Source organism: Cygnus olor, chromosome 2, assembly GCF_009769625.2.
Source record: "Cygnus olor isolate bCygOlo1 chromosome 2, bCygOlo1.pri.v2, whole genome shotgun sequence".
NCBI lineage: Eukaryota > Metazoa > Chordata > Aves > Anseriformes > Anatidae > Cygnus > Cygnus olor.
Genome location: NC_049170.1, coordinates 48,206,399 through 48,217,379, shown reverse-complemented (window position 1 = coordinate 48,217,379; position 10,981 = coordinate 48,206,399). Strand labels below are relative to the sequence as shown.

At 38.5% G+C, this 10,981-nt stretch overlaps 1 protein-coding gene across 3 annotated transcripts in view; it reads right to left on the bottom strand.

Annotated features, from left to right (window-relative positions):
- Window positions 1-2,289: 2,289 nt before the first annotated feature.
- Window positions 2,290-10,981, bottom strand: part of RECK (reversion inducing cysteine rich protein with kazal motifs) — a 61,124-nt gene continuing 52,432 nt past the window's right edge. For all 3 annotated transcript variants that reach the window (XM_040549833.1, XM_040549831.1, XM_040549834.1), the window contains 3 exons: window positions 10,357-10,430; window positions 5,788-5,943; window positions 2,290-3,539 (listed from right to left, as the gene is read on the bottom strand). In XM_040549833.1, coding sequence (XP_040405767.1) covers window positions 3,324-3,539; window positions 5,788-5,943; window positions 10,357-10,430 — 446 coding nt within the window. In that variant the 3' untranslated portion in view covers window positions 2,290-3,323. The remainder of the gene's footprint in view (window positions 3,540-5,787; window positions 5,944-10,356; window positions 10,431-10,981) is intronic.

The following is a 10,981-nucleotide window of genomic DNA, read 5'->3' as shown; positions in this document are numbered from 1 at the left end:
CAGTCTTCCCAGTACTGCCCTTACAGAGGTCCCTAATATCAGAGAAGAAAATGGTGCTGGTGCCTAGAGTTTATTATTCAGATTTTAAAATACTAGTTAGGAACACATGATGTCCTTTTTGAATGATAGATAAATGGTCCAGCAACTTGAGATGTTGCCAAATACATTGTAGACGGTTTAACGTCTCTTGTTCTTGTCTTCTCCACTGGCATCTCCAGCTATAACTTGGTTTCCTCCTTTGCTATTTTTTTTTTCGTGTTACAGCATGAATGAAGAGCAGGGCTATGAAATGACACTGTGGCTCTAAGAGCAGATTTCATGCCCTCCAGCTCCACAGAAAACTGCTTCTTACAGAACTGAACTACTACCATGCTGAAAATTCAGAGATCCTGGCTCCTGCTGGGCTCAAAGCTCAATAGAAACTGTAAGCCAGAAATCGCTTACTCTGATATTTGTTCCCTTGGCTGGTCCACTCCTGGGGGGGGGGGGTGAGGTGCGTATGAACATGCACTGCTGGCATCTCAGCCTTACTACCACTCTGTTGAGAAGAGTCAAACTAAACAAGCAGAAACAGGACTGAAGCATCTCTCTAGAGCCAATTGATGTTAACTCTGGTTTTCAGGAGACAAGAAAATAATGTTTCATATGTTTCAGCCATATCCTGTAGAGAAACAACAACCAGCCTTATGCTGCTTTGAATTGCTCTCTGTCCCTTCTTAAGAAAACCCCGATTTCCATTCAGATATTGACAGAACTTCATTAATGTTAAATGGAACATCATCTGAAAACTCTATCAAATGTCTCCGCAGTAAGCTCAAATTTCACAACTTGCAAGTAAAATTGTGCTTGGTTTGCTCTGTCTCTTCGGGTTCTTTTGAATTCAAAACCCGTAAGTACATAAGTTTCTTCATGCCTTTGAGGGAGCCAGAGATCCTGAGAATACCTAGAAAATATTCAAGTAATTTTGTTAATTTAGCAAAAAGAACCTAAGCCCTGTATGCTTTGGATGCTGGATTTATATTCAGGATTATGCTAAACTTCATTGGTTCTGCCTGTATTTAACATAACCATTCAAGATTGTCACTGTTTTCCATGAAGTACTAGACGTTCACATATGACTGCAAAAATCCCTGGATTTAAATTCTGCTTTTTCCAGATTGTTAATTCATTGTACAAACTGAGAACTATTTTTATATTATCTTTCATCAAATAAAATCTTTACAGGTGTACAAAAAAAAAGTCACAATATATGCTTATGCGGTTCCACTAGAGAGATGCTTTTAAGAGCTTTCTTACTTTTTCCGGTGTGGCGTAGATTTAATTTCAGTAGCTCAGTGCTTAGCTGAAGCAATCTGATGGCAAGGCAATAGGATAGTTGTTAAAGAGGTACTTACTAATGATTTGGAAAATAGAAGGAATTCAATAAATCTGAGTTGCTTGCAGTTTCTGGTGCGATCATCTCAGCCACTCCAGTTAGGAAAAAAAAAATCTGTTCAAATGTATTCATTACACTTGTGTCCATTTTTTTTCATACACAAAAGAATCTTAGAAGCACGTGAAGATACCAGACAAGTTCTTTCTGTCAGGACTGATGATTATGTGCATCAGTCTTCCTGGAGATACCTGGTGAGAACAGTTCCCAAGAATAGCTGCATTTGTACTAACCTATTGTAAGAATTCAAAAACTATAGAGAGAGCCCAGCAGCACTTAAAGTATAAAACTACTGTCCACTTATTCACAGACCACAACAATAACAGATAATATATAGAAAAGCAGCTGATGGAGGTTTCAAATAAATTCTCTCTGTGGACTTGCAAGAATTCGCATCTAGTTACCAGACTAGTTTGCTTTGGAGGAGGTTGAGCCTTAAAGTTTAGGTACAAATAAGGTATTAATTATGTCCTTAATATTTGTGCAGATTTCCAGCTGCACAGGGTGAGGAAAGTGTCTTCCAAATCAAAACTGGATGACAATAACTGTACAAAGAGGGTCCCATAAACATATTTATATGTCTTCTGTCATCAGTCAAGTCTGACACTCATTGCATTGATTTGCATGCATGTGACATTACAAAGAAATTTGGTAAAAAAAAAAAACAAACACAAGAAACAAAGACTTGAAATTTACTTCCTTTGGAAAGATTAAGCTATATAAGACAAATGTATGTAATTGCAGTTAGTTCTAAGCATTGATTTGAGAAAGAAAGAAGAAAAGAAAGCAGCACTGTAATGCAGACTTCTATAAAATTACATACTTTCACATATAAGGACACACGACAGTTTTATTAAAATAAAAAAGCTTTAATACTTTTGTGTTTAAAAGATTTAGCAGAAAATAATTGCTACAGACATGCTACAGTAACATACATGTTTGAAAAGTTTTCAGTGCTTTCTTTCGACGTTCAGCATTTTGGCAAAAATAAGTTTTTCTGTATATACTTCAAAAGTTGGTTATCATAATACTGATATAAAATACTTCATGTAGACTAAGGTCATGTGCATAAAATAAAATAAGTAATAAAACATACTGTTTGTATAATCATTTAAACATATTTAAAGTATAAATTTCATTAGATAACATGCAAATACTGCAATATTTTAAATGGCACTTAAATATAGATACTGAGATTCTTTATAATTTTGCATCCAATATGAGATTCTGAAATGTACAAAATTATAAAAAGAACATATTTCTTCATTGAAGTCAGGTACTAGTATAGAGCTTGATTGTCATTTCACAAGCATTGAGCCCAATGTCCTGCAAATCTTCACTAGTCCAAGTAAAGATGTCTGTTGAAATAGGCCCAGGGCTAGTTTTCTTCATAATAAAATATGAAAGTGTATTTACATGAGAATAAACTCTCATATTTTTGGTAAGGTAATTAAGTAGCAGCATTTTTTTTTCTTCCAAAAATGATGTTTAGAATAGGTGCATACTTTTTGTTGTCACTGGTATTCATCTGAATAATATAAAATTAAAATTTTTCAATAAACTCAAAACACTATTTGTTCATTTCTGAAAAAAACACCTGTAAGATCCCTTCTTTCAAAAATCATAAATCTATAATGTCAGAACCTTCCAGAGTACTTTTATGATTGCAAGATCAGTGGAAAATGATCTAATTGTGCTGAAACAAACATCTGACTAGTAACGAATAAAAGAATCATGTTTCACATTATTCCAAATATTCTTCATTCTTCAGTGAAAAATATTAGTACACCAAGTGTTCTGGAATTTTTGTTTTCTGGTTCAGTGATCAACAATTCTCAACGTCCTTCACAATACAAAACACCCTCAATACTCATGCATATTTTCTAAGCAGCTATATATAACACGTTAATGTTAACAAAGTAAATAAAAGGCTTACGAACAGGGAGTGCAGAACAGACAACACTTTAACAGAAGTAGAAGAAATGCTAAACGAAACTTGTACTTGGGATGCAATTAGAGCTGACAGCGGCACATGTGATGCTAATGTTGGACTGTCTGAATTTATCAGTGATTCTATCTTTTCTGCTTCTTTATTGCAGGCTTCAATCTAGGAAGAAAAGTGTTATTATTTCTCTTCTTGTCACGTAAAATGCCAATGCAAAACTATTTCTAGATAGCAAAATTTAGAGAGAAAAATCTGAATTATTCCAATCGACATGTAAAATTTACATTGATGATTTGGAGTAGTCATTAAACAACATATTGGAGCTCATAGACTTTGGTACTAGGAAAACTTCTGCAGAAGCCCTGAGTAGCAGCAACGGAGAAATAAGGAAGCTCGATACAATGGATGATGTTTCTGAATGTTGACTCCAAAAAGCTCACAGTAAATTATTAGTTAATACCTCTAAATTGAGGAGTTCCTTTCTGATCGACCAAGATATAGTGCCTTGAAGTCTGCAACAGTGGAAAATTGGGATTTTCTAGTTACTGGGCTTTTTCTTCCCGATCAGGGAAATCTGATTTCTTTTATGGCAAAGGAATAGAAGAATGGAAATAATAGGAAAACCTGAGAAAATCAAGATAACGTCATTCACTTTTCATTCTCCCACTGACATAATGATAATCATAAATTTATTTATAAAATCCATTTTTTCCACCTTAGCTTCTAATGTATCCCAGGAATAAATTTAGTATTAAGCCTCTTTAGCAGCTTCGGAAGCTGTTGCTGATAAAGTTCTAACTTGACAAACTTAACATCTGAGGTCCCAAAGCTTTGAAAGTTGAGGAACTTCTAGCTCAGTAACAGGTGTCAGCAGTGAGCAGAGCAGCTATTCCCTGGTTTCAGACTGCCCTCCTCTCCCTGAGGGTCTGACAGCATCTGCTGCAGACTGGGTGAGAGCTGATCAGATTGGTTAAGGCTCAAGACCTTGTTTTCTAAGTTCTGGTAAAATTCTGAGCTATTTCTGTTCAAGGAATAATATTTCTGTTAAAAGTTGAGTGGACTTGGACATAACAGGTTTGCTCCAGTAGCAAAGTAACAACTGCCCTATTTGATACTGCAGCTTGCAAAATTTTTGCCAGCAAATCTACCCACTCACACTATACCTGAACTTTAGCCCATCCCAGAAGCAATACCGAAAATGGAAAATTAGACCATAGAAATAAAAGGGAAATGGAAGCAGACATGGATATAAAACAAACAGCAAAGAAGCGAACCCGCCTAAACTGTAAAAGATGAGATTGTTTTCTCCTCTCTTTTTTGTTCTCAAAGCTAAATCTTCCATTTTAAAGTAGTGCACATCAATGTATAAGGTGACAGAATGAACCAGTCAGAGCACCCCAAAGGGACTTCATTATAACGTGCTGTCAGCAGGGCCAAGCAAGACTATTAGAAACAACTATAAAAAGGCATTAAAAATGGCATTAAAATGTTGCTTTTAATAGGAAGAAGATATCCTCACTGGTCTTGCACAGGTTAATGATCAGAAAGTAAAAATGAAGCGAGAGCTCCAAGATAATAAAAATGCAATACATAGCCAAAGCCCTACTTCTACTGTTCTAAAGCATTCCTAAGAAAATATCGTAAGAATGTCGACCTGCATTTGTTGGTTTACATTTAGAGTTTAGTACTGTGAGCTTTTGGTGCTTATTTGCTAGCATGAATTAGCTATGACACGGCATGCTGGACAACTTATTGGACTCGCATTTCCCTTTTAAGATCGTAACAGGATTTTGGGATCTCCCTGAACTTTTTACCTTGAGTTGGAAAGGATCATCAAAACCGGGCTGGCCTCAGAATATAGTATCAGCAGATTCCCTTTGGAATGAACTGCTGCTTAACATCAAGACAAGCACAATGTAGCAATATGTATGATGTGCTTCAGTCTAATATCCCATGTACTTCAACCTACTTGTAAGCCTAATACTAGAGACAGAAGAGCACCATTTCATACACAAGTATCCATTTATTTTACAATTAATATAATTTAAGATATTCAGTAATAAATATATTTTCATCAGTTTATATTTTCTGCTATTTTAGCTGTAAAATGTTGGAGGTTCTGCATGTATTCATTTTAAAACAAAAAATATGTAACTCCATCATTCACCTTGCCCCTTTAATTACCTGTACTCAAAAGCCTCTTAGCAAGACAGCAGGATTCTCAAGACACATTTTACCATTAATAATACTTACTATTTAGATTCAAGTAATTAGAAAAATCTCCATGTATTCAGCACACAAGAAAATGAACAACTTTAAAACTGCTATATTGAAAGTAATAAAGTGTATACATTAAAAAAAAAAAAAAAGTAAATCCATACTGGGTAAACAAAATAAGAATATAGCCTACCTGCAATGGTTTGGGGTTCTGATCCACAGGAATGATGAGAATCACAATTTCAGATTCTATGCTTAAGTATCCAAACACATCACACTGTGGCACAGAGACATGCAGGCGGATTTTTTCAAGTATGTCAAGTACAGTTATAGGCTTTTTATTTGTTACCTGGAAGAAAACAAAGAACTTCCTGGATGATGTGATATTATGCAAAATTACATTTCTACTTTTCAGTTTTAAAAAACTTGATATCATGCTAGAAAATCTTTTAGCCATTAAACTACTCAGCGCTAATCTATAGCAAAAAGAAAAGGGTAAGAAAGGTGGTTGGGAATAAATGACTTCTTAAATTAACCATGGTTTTGATATATGTTGTCCTCCACCTTCATAGTTGGTATGTCTGTGTATCACATCCCTCAAAACAACATAAACAGTCACCTGTCACAGTTGCTTGTACGCAAAACAACAGGCAGAGAAGACCTATCAACTGGCACTCCTTTACCCATCACAGAATCTAGGTGTTCCAAGAGCCACCAGAAATGAGGAGAATGATGATGGGAATTTCTCTGCAAGATGGAATAGATTGCTTTGGGAGATCTAAACAGACTAATACCAAGGTGTCACAAGAGGGATGTGATCTGTTTGTCCAAGCTGCATTTGCAATCATCTGGAAATAAAAACTGACTTTGCTTCTGAAAGGCTGAGTGGGACTGGCAAGGATGAATAGAATCATAGAATATCCCGAGTTGGAAGGGACCCATAAGGATCATCGAGTCCAACTCCTGGCACCACACAGGTCTACCCAAAAATTCAGACCATGTGACTAAGAGCACAGTCCAAACACTTCTTAAACTCCGACAGGCTTGGTGCAGTGACTACTTACTTCCCTGGGGAGCCTGTTCCAGTGTGCGACAACCCTCTTGGTGAAGAACCTCTTCCTGATATCTAGCCTGAACCTCCCCTGCTGCAGCTTGACTCCATTCCCGCAGGTCCTATTGCTGGTCACTAAAAAGAATAGATTAGTGCCTGCCCCTCTGCTCCCCCTCATGAGGAAGCTGTAGGTTGCGATGAGGTCTCCCCTCAGCCTTCTCTCTTCCAGGCTGAACAGGCCAAGTGACCTCAGCCGCTCCTCGTATGTCTTCCCCTCTAGGCCCTTCACCATCTTAGTAGCCCTTCTCTGGACACTCTCCAATAGTTTCATGTCCTTTTTGTACTGTGGTGCCCAGAACTGCACACAGTACTCGAGGTGAGGCCACACCAGCGCAGAGTAGAGCGGGACAATCACTTCCCTCGACCGACTAGCAATGCCGTGCTTGATGCACCCCAGGATATGGTTGGCCTTCCTGGCTGCCAGGGCACACTGCTGGCTCATATTCAGCTTGCTGTCAGCCACAACCCCCAGATCCCTCTCTGTGGGGCTGCTCTCCAGCGTCTCATCCCCTGGTCTGTACATATAGCCATGGTTGTCCTGTCCCAGGTGCAGGACCTGGCACTTGCTCTTGTTAAACTTCATGTGGTTGGTGATCGCCCAGCTCTCCAGTCTGTCCGGATCTCTTTGCAAGGCCTTTCCACCCTCAACAGAGTCAACAACTCCTCCAAGTTTAGTGTCATCAGCAAATTTGCTCAAAACACCTTCTAGTCCTACATCCAAATTGTTTATGAAAACATTAAAGAGCACTGGCCCTAAAATGGATCCTTGGGGGACCCCACTGGTGACTGGCCGCCAGCCAGATGTGGCCCCATTTACCACAAAGCTTTGAACCCTGCCTCTCAGCCAATTGCTCACCCATCGTATGATGTTTTTGTCCATCTGTACACTGGACATTTTGTCCAGTAGGATCCTATGGGAAACTGTGTCAAAAGCTTTACTGAAATCCAGAAAGATCACATCAGCTGGTTTCCCTTGATCAACTAGATGGGTGATCTTATCATAAAAGGAAATCAAATTTGTTAGGCAGGACCTACCCCTCATGAACCCATGTTGGCTGGGACCAATGACTGCATTGTCCCCCAGGTGCGCTTCAATAACTTCAAGGATCATCCTCTCCATAATTTTACCAGGCACTGACGTGAGATTGACAGGCCTGTAGTTATCAGAGTTTTCTTTCCTGCCCTTCTTGAAAATTGGTACAACATTTGCCAGCTGCCAGTCTACTAGGACCTCTCCAGATTCCCAGGACCATTGAAAAATAATTGAGAGAGGTCCTGCGATGATGACAGCCAGCTCTCTGAGCACCCGGGGATAAACCCCCATCCGGTTCCATCAAATTGTATGGATCCAGGTGGAGCAGCAAATCCCGCACATGTTCAGGGTCGGTTGGGAGTTTATCATTCCCACCATCACAGTCCCCCAGCTCAGGGCACCCAGGATCCCGAAGCCCATCAGCAGCGTTGAAGACAGGCAAAGTAGGCATTAAACGTCTCTGCTTTACCTATGTCCCTGTTTGTGAGGTGACCATCCCCATCAAGTAGTGGACCTATGTTTTCTCTGGTTCTCCATTTTCTATTCACATATATAAAAAAGCCCTTTTTATTGTCTGCCACAGACCTGGCCAGCTTCAACTCTAATTGGGCTTTGGCCACACGAATTTTCTCCCTACAAAAGCGAACAGCACCCTTGTAGTCCTTCCACATTGCCTGACCCTGCTTCCAGCAGCCATACACTTTCTTTTTATGCTTAAACTCCAGAAGAAGATCCCTGGTCAGCCCTGCCCTGCCTGCTTGAGTTCCAATATTTTGGAATTGCCTGATCCTGTGCTTTTAGGAGGCAGTGCTTAAAGACTGACAAGCACTGATGGACGCCAATGCCTTCAAAAGCAGTTTCCCAGAGGACCTTGCTAACTAGTTCCCTGAGCAGCCTGAAGTCTGCTCTCCCCATACTCAGGGCTGAAGTTTTGGTGGCAGTTTTCCTCCTGTCACCAAAAATTTTAAACTCAACTGCTTCATGGTCACTATGACCAAGACAGCTGCCAATTGCCACGTCCCCCACAAGACCCTCTCTGTTTTCCAGTAACAGATCTAGGAGGGCACCTTTCCTTGTTGGCTACCTTAGCACCTGCACCAAGAGGTTATCATTAAGGTACTTTAGGAACCTTCTAAGAAAGAAAAAAGCAACTAATATATACCTTAAATCCAGGTATTCTTTAAATGAGAGGAGATTAGTTATCACCAGCTACTTGAATAACTACTTAGTAAGTCCAATAACTTTCTCTAACTAAAAAGACAGTAATTCTTTTTCATATCCACATCATAAGGTAGGAACAAAGAAGCTGCAGTGGTCACCATGTTCCCACTAGTGTTAAGACAACTACAAGGCATTCCAGAATGCAGTCATGACCTAACGGACACTGTTAACAAAAACACCCAACATGCAAGCACACAAACATAACCTTAGAGAAAATCATTAGTACAACATGAATTGGCAGCGCACCCTTGAGATGAAGGCCAACCACATAACTGGGCTGCAAACGCAAGAACAGAGCCAGCGGGAAAGGATCACCTCCCCATACTTAAATCCTCCAAGGCCATTCTGATGAACTGGAGAGAGTCCAGTGGAGTTCAGCTTGTGGAATCTCCATTCCTGTACGTTTTCAAAACTCAACTGGCCAAACTAATCTAGCTGGAGTTAACTTTCCATTGAGAAGGAGGTTGGACTAGACAATCTCCAGAGGTCCTGTTCAATCTAAATTTTTTCCCGTGTTTTTATAATAGCTAACTATCTCTACATCTAAGTGTTTAAATAGTCTAATGAACTTTTGTAATGTTTGAGGAAATTCTTTCTTCGTGATTTTTTAAATGAAAGTCACATGTAGATGCAAACATTAATTATTTTGCTTCAATATGCATGATTGTCATAAACTCTATTTTGTTGCAACGTAGTGCTGAAAATCAAGTGTTGTGCTCTGTTCCATTTACCAAAGCATGAAAGCAAGGACCAACAGAGAAGTGTAATCCTTTTATACACCCCACAGTGGGGTTGGGCGTAGAATGTTTTGTTCAGTAATGAACAATCAACATCATAAGATTCAGACTAAACTGGAGGTTTTCAAATAGCAGCAATGAAGAACGTGAGTATCTACCTTGCAGAGATGTTAAATTAAAAACCAACATTGTAGCTGAAGAGCAGCAAAATCAGTGATAACTATCTAGATGATCCTGAAGAATGTAAAAACAATCCAATATAAACATCAGACAATGTCAGAACTAAGTTACTTATATTAGTAAATAGTGAGCCAGCAGAATAATCTTAACGAAAAGGCCATAAATAACAAATATACACTGTATTGCTACCATGAAATAGATGCAGTTCCCTTAGCATGTCTTTACTGTAACAAATCACTTATACGGCAAGGTTAAAAGGCTTGTTTGTGTCTACACTGATTTTATTTTGCTTTGCATTGTCATTCAATTTCTGTATCTGAATGTTAAGAAATAAAGGGAAGTATAAACAGTGTAAAGAAAACAACAAATCATATACTATCTACTGAAAGGTAATTGATTGTATAATGCATTATACAGAAAAGTATAAAGTAACTTGACTTTTCCGTGTACCATTTAACATAAGGAATGATTGAACTTTACCCTTGCAAAATTGTCCAGCTTGTCTTTGTCATATAATATTCTCAGCATTCCAGCACACAGTGGACAGCAGGCTCCTGTGTGATAAAAAACAAATGAACTACAAAACAAAACAAAACCCCCACACCATAAAATCCCAGAAATAAAAGCAAACTGTCTTTTCACTTTACAGTGGGTAGAGCTCAAAAATTGAATACTGACAATAAAAATATCAAAACTACCAAAGCAAAGCAAGTCTTTCAACTTGATAGCAAAATTGCACACATTTTTTTTTAATGTTGAAAACATTTGCAATGCAAAACCAGTCACTTTTCAACACAGACACTTACTACTACTAAAGTGAAGCAGCAAGATTAACTTTTATTTGTTTAAATACGATATTGTATGCTAAAAACACAGGTACATTAAGTATTGCAAGCCAAGGTTCTGTATGGATACATGCATGCATATGCAACTATAGTAGTGATGAATTTCAAAAGCTGAAATAGCTAGGATATAACAGAAGCGAAACTGCACATTGCAAACATCAATTTATGTGGTTGTACCATATTAGTACTTAGAATCTTCATATAGCAAGGGGGAAAGAAAACCCAGCTTTTCTATCAGATCTGTGTTGAACATGCATGTC